The sequence below is a fragment of the Vespa crabro genome, chromosome 17 (genome assembly GCF_910589235.1).
Source record: "Vespa crabro chromosome 17, iyVesCrab1.2, whole genome shotgun sequence".
NCBI lineage: Eukaryota > Metazoa > Arthropoda > Insecta > Hymenoptera > Vespidae > Vespa > Vespa crabro.
Window position 1 is genome coordinate 701,769 of NC_060971.1, and position 11,742 is coordinate 713,510.

The 11,742-nt window shown below is 28.9% G+C and overlaps 2 protein-coding genes across 7 annotated transcripts; one reads left to right on the top strand and one right to left on the bottom strand.

The window, feature by feature from the left end:
• The first annotated feature begins 125 nt into the window (after nt 1-125).
• LOC124429964 (pre-mRNA-splicing regulator female-lethal(2)D-like) lies at nt 126-6,466 on the top strand. Of its 6 annotated transcripts, none has more exons than XM_046975888.1 (6): nt 126-449; nt 1,116-1,494; nt 3,643-3,767; nt 4,029-4,207; nt 4,291-4,445; nt 4,565-6,466. In XM_046975888.1, the coding sequence occupies exons 2-6, from the start codon at nt 1,263-1,265 to the stop codon at nt 5,305-5,307; spliced, it is 1,434 nt and encodes a 477-aa protein (XP_046831844.1). In that variant the 5' UTR covers nt 126-449; nt 1,116-1,262; the 3' UTR covers nt 5,308-6,466. The 6 variants fall into 6 exon arrangements, with proteins under 6 accessions (XP_046831844.1, XP_046831845.1, XP_046831846.1 ...); XM_046975889.1 differs by lacking the exon at nt 126-449 and adding an exon at nt 520-639; XM_046975890.1 differs by lacking the exon at nt 126-449 and adding an exon at nt 711-830.
• Nucleotides 6,051-11,349, bottom strand: LOC124429963 (gamma-tubulin complex component 3). The gene is made up of 11 exons (XM_046975887.1): nt 11,173-11,349; nt 10,783-10,949; nt 10,502-10,634; nt 9,989-10,409; nt 8,680-9,185; nt 8,391-8,586; nt 8,055-8,259; nt 7,721-7,942; nt 7,432-7,563; nt 7,097-7,357; nt 6,051-6,911 (listed from the first exon to the last, which is right to left on the bottom strand). Exons 1-11 carry the CDS (start codon nt 11,249-11,251, stop codon nt 6,735-6,737), a joined length of 2,499 nt encoding a protein of 832 aa, XP_046831843.1. The 5' UTR covers nt 11,252-11,349; the 3' UTR covers nt 6,051-6,734.
• Between the last annotated feature and the right edge of the window lie 393 nt (nt 11,350-11,742).

Here is an 11,742-nt window from a genome sequence, read left to right on the forward strand (position 1 = left end):
TACGACCATTCTGTAAACCACGCATGCGCGTAACCTCTAACTTTGAGATTAAATCGAAGAGAACTATTTCCACTGCCATTCTCTCCTGTTGAGTGATCGTATCTATGCGCATGTGTATGTGCGTGTCACGGGTTTCTCCTATTACCAATAATACGAGAGAGTAGTATCGAAAGATCTTGCTTGTTCCAATGACCTTTCTTATTTTCGAGTAATACTTTACGTAGTACAATAGTATTTGCGTCCGATTAAAAGAAACTAAATTATCAAATTGTCAAATAGGTTTCGTAGACTAATTGATTGGAAAGTTCAAGTGGATCGCGGAGCTTCCAATTTTAGTTGTTGTGAGCTTGTAAATGCGTACATGTGCATACATATGTAGATAGATGCGTTTTTCATCATGCACGATCAAACTTTCGATATTGACATCTTTGAATGATATGCAAATGTCGGTACGTAAATGTCGGATTCATAATATTTAATTAGTTTTTTTTTTAAATCGAGCTAATAAAATTCAGTAAATAAAATTGACAGTTGGTAACAGCAAGTTAGTCATATCTCTGATAAAGATTTACCTTATGGCTTAACATCTGGAGTATAAATTGTATAAATGTAGAACTATGTTTATACATTTAAAATTACGTAATTATCTACATTTAAAGCGATCCTTTTTTCTATACGGAAAACCTACCAATTAAGGAAGGATGTAATTAAATTTTAGGCCCAAGTTCTAATCTAGAATATGTCCCACGAAATGGCGTCACAGTTACTTTTGATTACGCACGTTTTGGACCTTGCAGTTCTATTCTCTCTAATTTCCGTGTTTCCTCTTGGTATATATTTATAAAAATGTCTCATGTAACTTTTCGTTATTCATCACGTCTTGGAAATTAATATTTCATATATTCAAATATATTTATTAAGAAATTTTTAAAGTAAAATATGCAGATGATTAATATCTTTTAAGTTTAAAAAGTGAATATTATTTTTATAATATTCATAAAAATTTAATTATTTATATTAAAATTACGTAAATTTTGCGATGGCCAGTAGATTTTATCTTAGAAATATCTTCATCTATTTCCCAATATCAATTGATATTTTCTTGTCTTCCACAGATATTTTGCATCGTCTTATTACCCTTTACTCTGGCTCATTTATAACATACACAGAAGCTGTAACTAAAGTATTAAGGATTGTAGTGAACTCGAGCAAGATTTTCCAACAATCTTTTATATGATCGTGCAGTAAAATAATAACGTGAAATGGCAGAGGAGTGCAACGAGGTTAAATCAGCAGGACCATCTTCACCAAGAAGTCCACTCAGCAATGGAACAGGTGTAAAAGCTTGTAGTCCACATTCTCCGAGACAACCAAGGCGTATAAAGCTAACAGGACAACAATTGGATAACTTAACAAAGGAGGAATTGGCAGCCAAGTGGCAAGAACAGGATTTATATGTGGAATATCTAGAGGCCCAAGCAGCAGCCCAGGAAGGTACTGAGATCACTTGAGTGAGGCCAACTCACTCTCCACATTTCTTAACCAGATTAATGAATGCCAGAACACTGAACGCAATCTCTCGCATGAGACAAGACTCTTATAGGGACGTTAAGCTTAGATGTTAACTGTTTTAAATCAGTGTATAGGATTAATAATGATGTTCACCTAAATATGTATATATATATACATATATATATATACATATATATACATATATATACATATATATACATATATATATATATATATATATATATATACATACACATGTTGTTTCACGATTAAGAGGAATTTCTAAAAAGTTAGTTAGAAAATTAATTAAGTAGTATTCCATTTCTTGGGCGATTAAGTTGTATCGTACATGCTGAGTATTCATATTACTAATCTTAGTTAACTGCTCTGAATCGCAATGTACATTTCAGATATAGTATTGTACATATTTCCACAAAATATTATCAACTACTTTTTTATACGTAGTAAAAGTAAAAGAATAAATATTGTCTTCCAAGTGCATTGAAAAATAGTGCTATATTTGTGGGAAACAGGTGACAATTTGTAGTGTGACTTACCACATGAGATAATAATTACAGAACAAGTCTATACATCATGCAAAACTTCAAGATCATTACATTTTTTCTTAAAACATGCGTGCTCATCTAAGTCAAGGTGTATATAGTGCAAAACAAAAAGTGAGATGCTGTGCATATTATGCAGACACAATGAATTTTTCATTTTATTGCCATGTCTGCTTTAAATTATTTTTATTTCGTGAAATTCAAGGAAAATATAATTTTTAATTTGATCTTATAAGTGAAAGTGCGGTGTGCTACGCATGTTCTCCTATAGTGTAATAAGCATTACAGTTGGCAAACAAACATGTGTGTGCGTGTGTGTGTACACATTCGGTATGAAGTTTTCACCTTATGAGGATCATAAGGGATATAACATCTGCCCTGATGCTAACTTTACAACCCAGAGGAATGTAAAGAATGGTCCCATGCATCCTTCGGCCTAGAAAACACTGTGCTGGTCCTGAATATTATGGTGGGTCTTGAAAATGTTAATTGATCTGGTCGCCATCTGGAATCCCTTGTGTATAATTGGATACCCTATTTTTTTAAATTTATGCATCCTCTATCTTATCTGATTTTTCATTCTATCCATTGATATGGTAGAATGCTATTGTTATAATTATTGCGTTATATATATATATATTTATATATATAATATATATATATATATGTATATATGTATGTATATATATGTATGTTTGTATATATATATATATATATATGTATGTATGTATGTATGTATATGATATGTATATGTATATGTATATGTATATGTATATGTATATGTATATGTATATGTATATCATATATGCTATAATAATCTCATAATAAGTAAAACAAAACCTAAAGTATATAAACCTGTAAAAGATGCCAAGTGTCATTGCACGCTATTGTCTATATAAATATCATATCTGTATGTATTTTTCATACATACTATGATGAAAATAATTGATATTGACGAAATATATTGAAGACCAATACTTCCGTTATATTATAATTAAAAAGATCATATATGAGATTACTTTAGAAATTTCATTTGGGCAAATAAAAATGCTTGTAATAGAGATTTCTAATAAAATCATAAAAACAAATCAAAATTAAATCATGAACAAAGAATAGATACAGTAATAATATATATCTTTTCATGGACAACTTAATTAACATTTTGAGAAACATAATTGCGAAATTAATTCCTATGAAACCAATGTACAATTTAAATAATTTTATATCTTACATTCATTTTTATTAAAATCATTATCAACACGCACACACATATGAGTAAATTAAATAACACAGAATAAAAAACTAGGAAGCCAATACTGAAACAAATATAATATTTGAGATTAAAGATATAAAATGTACTATAAGGGATATAAGATAGTATTTTAATTTGCATAATAATTTAATTCTCGCATGTAAAGAGTACAATTTACTATGTTTTAATTTATTAAACAGCAACATTATTACTCTGAAGATGTAAAAATATATATATATGTCAGACATATAATGAGAGGGTAGTAAATGTCTAACAAATATACATAGCAAAAGTTGACACAATACCATTTTATAGGTGAATTAGCTTCGTTGAGAGAATCAGAAGACAAGTTCAGACAGCAGCATATCGAAGCATCTCATCGTGAAAAGATCTTAGTGAGGAGGCTAGCCTCTAAAGAACAAGAACTGCAAGAATGTGTTGTACGTATTTTTATTTATTTTTATCATTTTTCTCATATGGGAGATAAATAAATTAATTTAATTTTATGGAAAAAGTTTGTGTATAATACATAAACGTGTGAGTAAATATATATATTTATATATTATATATATATTTATATATTTATTTATATATCAATATATATAAATATATATATTGATATACATATATATATATTACATATGTATATATATATATATATATATATATATTTAATTTACCATTATATTATTATCCAACAGAATCAAATATCTGAAATGAAAGCAGCCCAAGTTCCATCTGCTGCTTCGTTAAGATCCGCTTTGTTAGATCCAGCTGTAAATATTTTGATACAAAAATTAAGGCAAGAATTGGTCACAACAAAAGCTAAATTAGAAGATACACAGAGTGAATTAAGTGCATGGAAATTCACACCAGATAGGTAAATAATTATGATTGTGCAATGTTTAAAAAAGATTTATTATCTATTTGAATATACGATTAATTGCATGTATACTTTTCCAGTAACACTGGAAAAAGGTTAATGGCCAAGTGTAGATTATTATATCAAGAAAATGAGGAATTGGGTCGAATGATAGCCAGTGGTAGAATTGCTAAATTAGAGGGTGAACTTGCATTACAAAAAAGTTTCAGCGAAGAAGTCAAAAAATCTCAATCAGGTATGTATATATTATAAAACATTTTGTAAAATATTTCAGATAATTATAAAATAAAAAAAGAAAAAACGAAACAATTATTTGGATTACAAGATTTCACATTCACGTGTTATATTAAATAGAGTTAGACGAATTTCTTCAAGACCTAGATGAAGATGTGGAGGGTATGCAAAGTACAATTTATTTCTTGCAACAAGAATTACGTAAGGCACGAGAGTCGGTTATTTTATTGCAACAAGAAAATGCGGTATTGAAAATAACCGGCGCTGCCGGTGAGAATAATTCAACAAATTTAACTAACGGATTATCACCCCATACATCTTCAATCAAAAAGGAAAAAACGGAGGATAATATAGCTATAGAAGTAAAGAGCTCGAAACTATTAACAGAAGGAAGTGATATGTGTAAAACTACGAGAACTTCACCGTTACTAGATAATAATAAACTACTTCAAAGTGAGCGCGCAAGTATTGAAAGAGGAGTAGATCGAATAGACAGAAAAACAAATCAAACAGATCAGAATGACGAAAGTTCGAGCGATTCGGCTGCTTTAATAATCAAAGTCGAAAATGAAGAGTTAAGTGATAGGGAAGAAGATCACGAGGAAAATCGAAATAACAAAAAAACATTGAGGACTAAGAGTTATGATAAATACAGTGGAAAAACTAACGGGGATGAAGTATTGACTAGAGCGACTAGGGGTAGGGAAAGGACAAAAAGGGACAAAAGTGCACCGAGCAGTGATGACGAAAGGACGCATAAAAAGAAAAGAAGAGAGAGTGTTCTTTCTCTGGACTATAACGACGCTGACGATGATGCATTAGTTCTGACCAATGGTGAGACTCTTCAAAGTGATCCCGAGTGAATAATCCATATTATGCATTATTGTTTCATCGCACGTGATTTTTTAGAGAAATAACGTGGTTCGCAATATAGGATTAATGTCCATTGTACAAAAACAGAATTTGTACTTATTTCTTGGTAACAAAATTCTGTGCTATTCTAATCCTGTAGTATTATAGTTCGTATACTAATTATCACGTGTAACTTTGTACTTCTGATACTATTGGTAATTCTTGAATTGAGTCAAATAAGCTATTATCTCATTTTCATATTTCCTTAAATCACTCTCTGTGTGTATATAATATTATATTGTATTCATCGTATCCTCTCCCCCTCCCCTCCCTTTCTCTCTCTTTCTCTATCCTATTTTATTCTATTGTATTACATTTCAATTTATTCTACTATCTCCTACTTTGACATCTACATATATATGAATTTAATTTGTAAATAAGAATTTGTGAACCACATATGATCCACGAGTCATGAAATATTCTATTTACGTCTTCGTTGATTATCAATGGGTGGTTTGGGTGAAATAAGGGTATTTTGATACATTATTTTAAATAACTAACCAAAATTAGATCAAAATTGCGTGAGAATTAATTTATTTGTATCTCATTAATGAAGTAGCAAAAAAAGAAAAAAGAAAAAAAACAATGAATTTAAAAAATTTATCTTGAGTTACTTCTTTACACACACTGAATGGTTATATCGTTATTAGTATATAGAAAAAATATCTCTACGGGTAATATACACAAATAGCCCTTGAAGATATAAATCTAGTTTATTGCGCGTATGTATGACCTGTGTTGTTCCCCATATTAAATATGTGTATGCACGCACATGTCATGTATGAATTGTGCTTTCAATTATGCGTAAAAAGATCTATTTGTTAGTCTATAAAATACTTATAAACTATTTAAAATAATAACATCAATTCATTTCAATAAAACAAAAGCTGATCTCATAAAAAGAGATACATTACATCAATTATGCATTTTGTATCTCTAATTTTGTCAGTGACTAATGATAAATGTACAAAACGCGCGTTTATATTACTTTGTATTACCTATGTGAGAAATATAAACTTCTTTATTATAACTTAAGGGAAAAAAAATACACTAAAATTTGCCATCTCACACATATTCTATAAAAAATAAATCATTTCTATAAACAAGTAATTTGGAGTATTCATTAAACTGGTGGACAGAGTGTTGGGCAATATTTAATTCAATTAACGATTAAATTTTTACTTACATTAATATTAATCATATGGTACTATTAAACTAGTTATTTAATCATTATTTATTAGTGAAATATTACCCAACACTGAATGTATGAAGTATTTTAAATAGAGTTTGTGTGTGTGTGTGTGTGTGTGTGTGTGTACACTTAATATGTGTAACGATCACATTTTGCATTTACAAAAGTTTCAATTATTAATAGCTTTCATTTAGTGATAAGAAAACTTTGATCGCTCTGCCTACGATGCTGATACGTCAATGGCACAACTAATCGGCTATCTTTTCTTTTGTAATATTCGTTAAAATCTAGTCGTACGCTGAGTAATTGCAAAGAAACATCTTCCGCGAAGGCAAGCATTAATAGAAATTTTTTCACTCTATCCTACAAAGTAGAAACATTTTGTGTTTTAATAAATTATATTTCCAGTATAATGAACAACATGCGATATGTACATATTTGTATATATCATATATATATATGTGATGATACATATAATGAACAATATGTGAAATAGTAATTAAAATTTTCTTCAATTGATAATATATTTTATAATTATAAATTATTACCTGATAAGTTCTGTACAATAATCTTAGTTGAATAGATAGAGTGTTCAAATATTTTAAAAATGCTGTTTGACGTTCTTTAGTATCTATATCATTAGCAGTGCTTCGTCCCCATGATTTTGTTTGTTCACTTATGGCTTGTGAGAAATTATCAGCAGATAACTTTGCCTCATGTTCTTGAGTAGCACGTATAAGAAATGTTTCTACAAGACTTTGTAAGTCTAAAATTGGACTATAGACAGAACGTAGATGATCCATTAATTCCTAATGAAAATAATATATTTAGATTATTTTAGTATAATATATTACTTAATATAATAACGGAATCAAATAATTACTTGAGATTTTTCATCCAATAAGATACCACGTCTTACTGCATCTACAAATTGATCATGAGCAGCTATTATTTCGTCGAGTGAAGATGCTTGTCCAAGTTGTTTATTAAATGCATCCCAAGAACACTCAATTACCTAAAATATACAATACATTATATATACATAATAATAGTTATTAATAATGATTAAATTTTCATTTATTGTTAGCTTAAAACTATTCATATATATATATACATTCGCACGCAACACAGAGAGAAATATGACACAGATTCATTATAAAAATTAGTTTTACCTCAAATAAAAAATAATACTGCAATTGATGAACCAAATGAACCATGCTGCTTGTAATAAGATGAATTTGATTTTGAATAGGCAAAATTTCTGGCATTTTTCGAAATATTTTTGCCGATGTAATTTGTTGCTTCCATATTGCAGACAATATTGATTCCATTCTTTTTGCCCTCCATAATGCAAAAAATACCGTTTGATAAGTCTGACTACACGGCTCGAAAATCTGTATTAGAAGTAATACAAATGCACATACAACGTATCTATTACATATACCAATATTATTCAAAAGAAGATGTTAAGATGATACATTTTGGATAAATAATGATTACTCTTACAGTCCCTATAGGTCCATCAACGTTATAATCCAATATAAATATATCCCATCCTGTTTCATTATCTGAAGGCCCTAATAATCTAACATCTAAACGTCTTTGCACATCTACGTCCTCTAAATTTGTACTTGTTGCTCTTATTGCTGTTTCCAATATGGACGATATGTTATGTGGATATAAAGAATTTGCTGGTTTTGCCAATTCTGGCCTAAAAGAAAGTGAAACTATAAAAGAGTGAAATTTTTATAGTTATTCTTCTAAATGAAAATCTCAATAGTAAAGTAAAAAATAAAGTTACTCGAAATATATTAAAAAAATATTATTCTTAAATCAAATTACTCTAATAAGTGCATGAGGTGTTGGATAAAGTGTCCTTGGCCAAGTAACAGATAACTTTTTATTCCTTGTAAGTGATCAAGAAGATGACATTGTTTTGTTAAAATTTCAACAACTCTTGTAGATGTTTCCTTATAAATTGCATCCATAATCGTCTGTAAACGGCCATCTGGATCCATATCAAGGAATATCTCGACTGCTGCAAATAAAAGAAATTTTTGAGAAAAAGAAAATAAAAAGAAATGTAGAACGAGCGGAAAAATAATATGAAATAAAATCAAACTGATTATACCATTATATTGGTCTTCCGTATTTTTAAACATTTCCGTTTCTCGGCCTTGTTGCCATGGCGAAAAGTCTTTACATACTTCACGTAAGAAATTAATACTCTTTCCTGTTCCTAATATCATTTTTGCTTGTCCTTTAGTAATAAAAGAAGGCACCATTGCATTTCTAACTTGATATTTTTCATGCCACATCCTATCTCCTGCTACGTCTGCACATGTTTCAATAAAAAACTCATTATATGGATCATCCAATTGTCCATCCGTGATCCATCTCATCAGCATATTGTACAATGGAACACAAACACTTTCCAATATTCTTTTCATTAATTTTTTTGCACTTGCATCGCCGTGATAACTGAACTCATATATGGTTGAAGCCAATAATCCTCCTTTTTGGCCTTGACAGGCTCTGGTCACACTCGCTAGCCATTTCAAAGTTTCCAAAGGATCATATGCCCAAATATGTAAGTGTGAAAGTGTGATTCCATAATGACCCAGCTGATTTTGTGACCTAATATATGAATTCGGTCATTGTAAGTTACTACGTATAATATTTGAGTTACTATGTCTAGCTATTTTTAATTGATACCATACCGTTTTTATTTCATAGATATAAAACATAGATCTGAAGATTTTCATTAATTGTCACGAAAGAACAATGTCTATTTCATAGAAATTTTGCCGAAAGAAAATATGAGTATTCAAGCTTTTTCTAAAATATGTAAAGAATATTGTAATTTATATGATTACATAATGAGAAATGAGATTTAAAAATAATACAAAAAAGTAACGATAACTTAATGCAAATACTTTTGACAAAGAAAAATAAAATCGGGGAAATTTGGAAAATAAATTTTTAAATAATTAACTATCTATTTAAATAATCTACTTATAACCATAACATGTGCTGCTTACAAGTTGTAAAAAAGCTTGAATACTTATTTCCTATCTTTGTAATCTTAAATATTGTTTTCCATAATTGCCCTCATATATAACATATATTTTTATTCACAATAAAATTAATTCAATTCATATTTGCTTAGCCATAATAGAAAATATTAATCGTCCCATTAGTTATAATATGTTATTACAGTTTTCTTGGGCTTATATTAAACTTAATTTTTTTTTATAAATATCTCAAATGTTCCCAATGTTTGCAATATAAAAAGGAAAAGCTAAACTTTGAATATACATAAAGTAAAAATAAATTCATACTGAAATAATTGAACCATGAAAACGAGTTTATAAAAAAATAAAGAGGAGTTATAAAAATCTTGCATGCTTAGAATAACAATTAATATAAAACTTTATTACCTGTTTACTTCTTCCTGCATTATAGCAATGAACTTATAATATTCTGATAATTCTTTTTGCAATACTGCAACAAAACTTTCTGCAACTCTACCTATACCCGCTGCAGATATTCTTTCTGCACTTCTGCGTAAAGTATTATATAAATAACCAAGCTCGCTCAATCTCAAAACAGCTTGCTTTTGTGAACTACTGATGTTTGCTACAGGATCAATTTGAAATCCATAATTTGAATCTAATTTTAAAAATTTCCCTTCGATACCTTGGAAACAATATATTAGATCTTGTATCAATACATCCTCTGAAACATATTCTTCTCGAAATACATTGTTTTGATTTACAAGAGGACCTCGTATATTTGTCTCCATAGTATTTATAGAAACAACCTGCTGTGCCTGACTCCATGAGGACTGAGATGGTTGTCCTTTGAACAGCCATTGAACAATCGAATTAATTTAAATAGTTAGTTTGTAAAAGATAAATGGGCACTTAAAAATTATATACAAACTTGCATACCGCTGATAGATACGACAGGAGTATTTAAACTAGACTTTATGTCTGGAAAAGAAAAAAGTTTGTCTCTTCTTTGCTCAGTCGATTGATTTAAGTTCAGTAGAAATACTAGAACGCTTATACGGTTTCTCAAGGGCTATATGAAAATATATAAATATATTATGTGTATATATATATATATATATATATATATATATATATATATATGTATAAACTCAAATTTAATAATTAAAGTAATAGTAAAATATCATATTATTTATAATATGCGAAATATATACTATTACCCCAATTCTCAAATCATTGTGCAACTTATCAAATCGTGCTGCATCTTGAGACGACAATTTACTTCTTATAGAACTGGCAACCAATATTTCATCTTCCCTTAGAGTTTCTACTCCTTGAATAGATGAAAACAACTCCAAGGAGAATCTCATAAATCTTCTAACAAGTTCTGTAATTGTACAGGAACAATTATAATATATTCTTCTTTGTAATAAACATAGACGATTAAAATTGATTTTAAATAAATGATCAAAAGATTGTCATTTTTTCTTTTAAATATAAATACACTATATACAAACGTTTGTTAAATAATTGTGATAACATATAATATAATCAATGATGATAATATATCAATATTTAATGAAATATTTTTGATATGACTGTCGAATAACCTTGTTTCTGTTCTCCGAAAAACGAAATGATCATTTTTTGAACCAAATCAGCAACATTTTCTTCTTCTGAACCACTCATTTTAAAAAGGAAAAAAAAAAGAAAAAAAAGAACTACACTTTTGCAAATAAAAATGTAACGATGTAAACGTAATTTGTTTATATAGCTTTGAAAGATATAATCTGATGTTGCACAAGCATTTTTCTCTCTCTCTCTCTCTCTCGCTCTCCTTCTCGTGCGCGCGCCTATGTATTATTAAAGTAAAAATAAAGGACGAATGTGTATTATTTGAAATTGTAAAAGCTATATTAATATCAAGTACGTATTTATTATAAAGTATAAGGAATAAAGGAAAAGCAAGGAAAAAGCAAGAATAAAAGTGTATAAGGATAATCTACAAAAGAGGAATAGACATTGAATTTTGTAACATTTTAAAATGTCATTAATATTCCCTCCCCGAAAATTTCTTTAAAAACGTACGTAACCGGTAATCAGAAATGTTACATATCAATTATGTACATATATTTATAATGTAAATTGGTAATGATTTTCCACATCATGGTAAAAAAGGA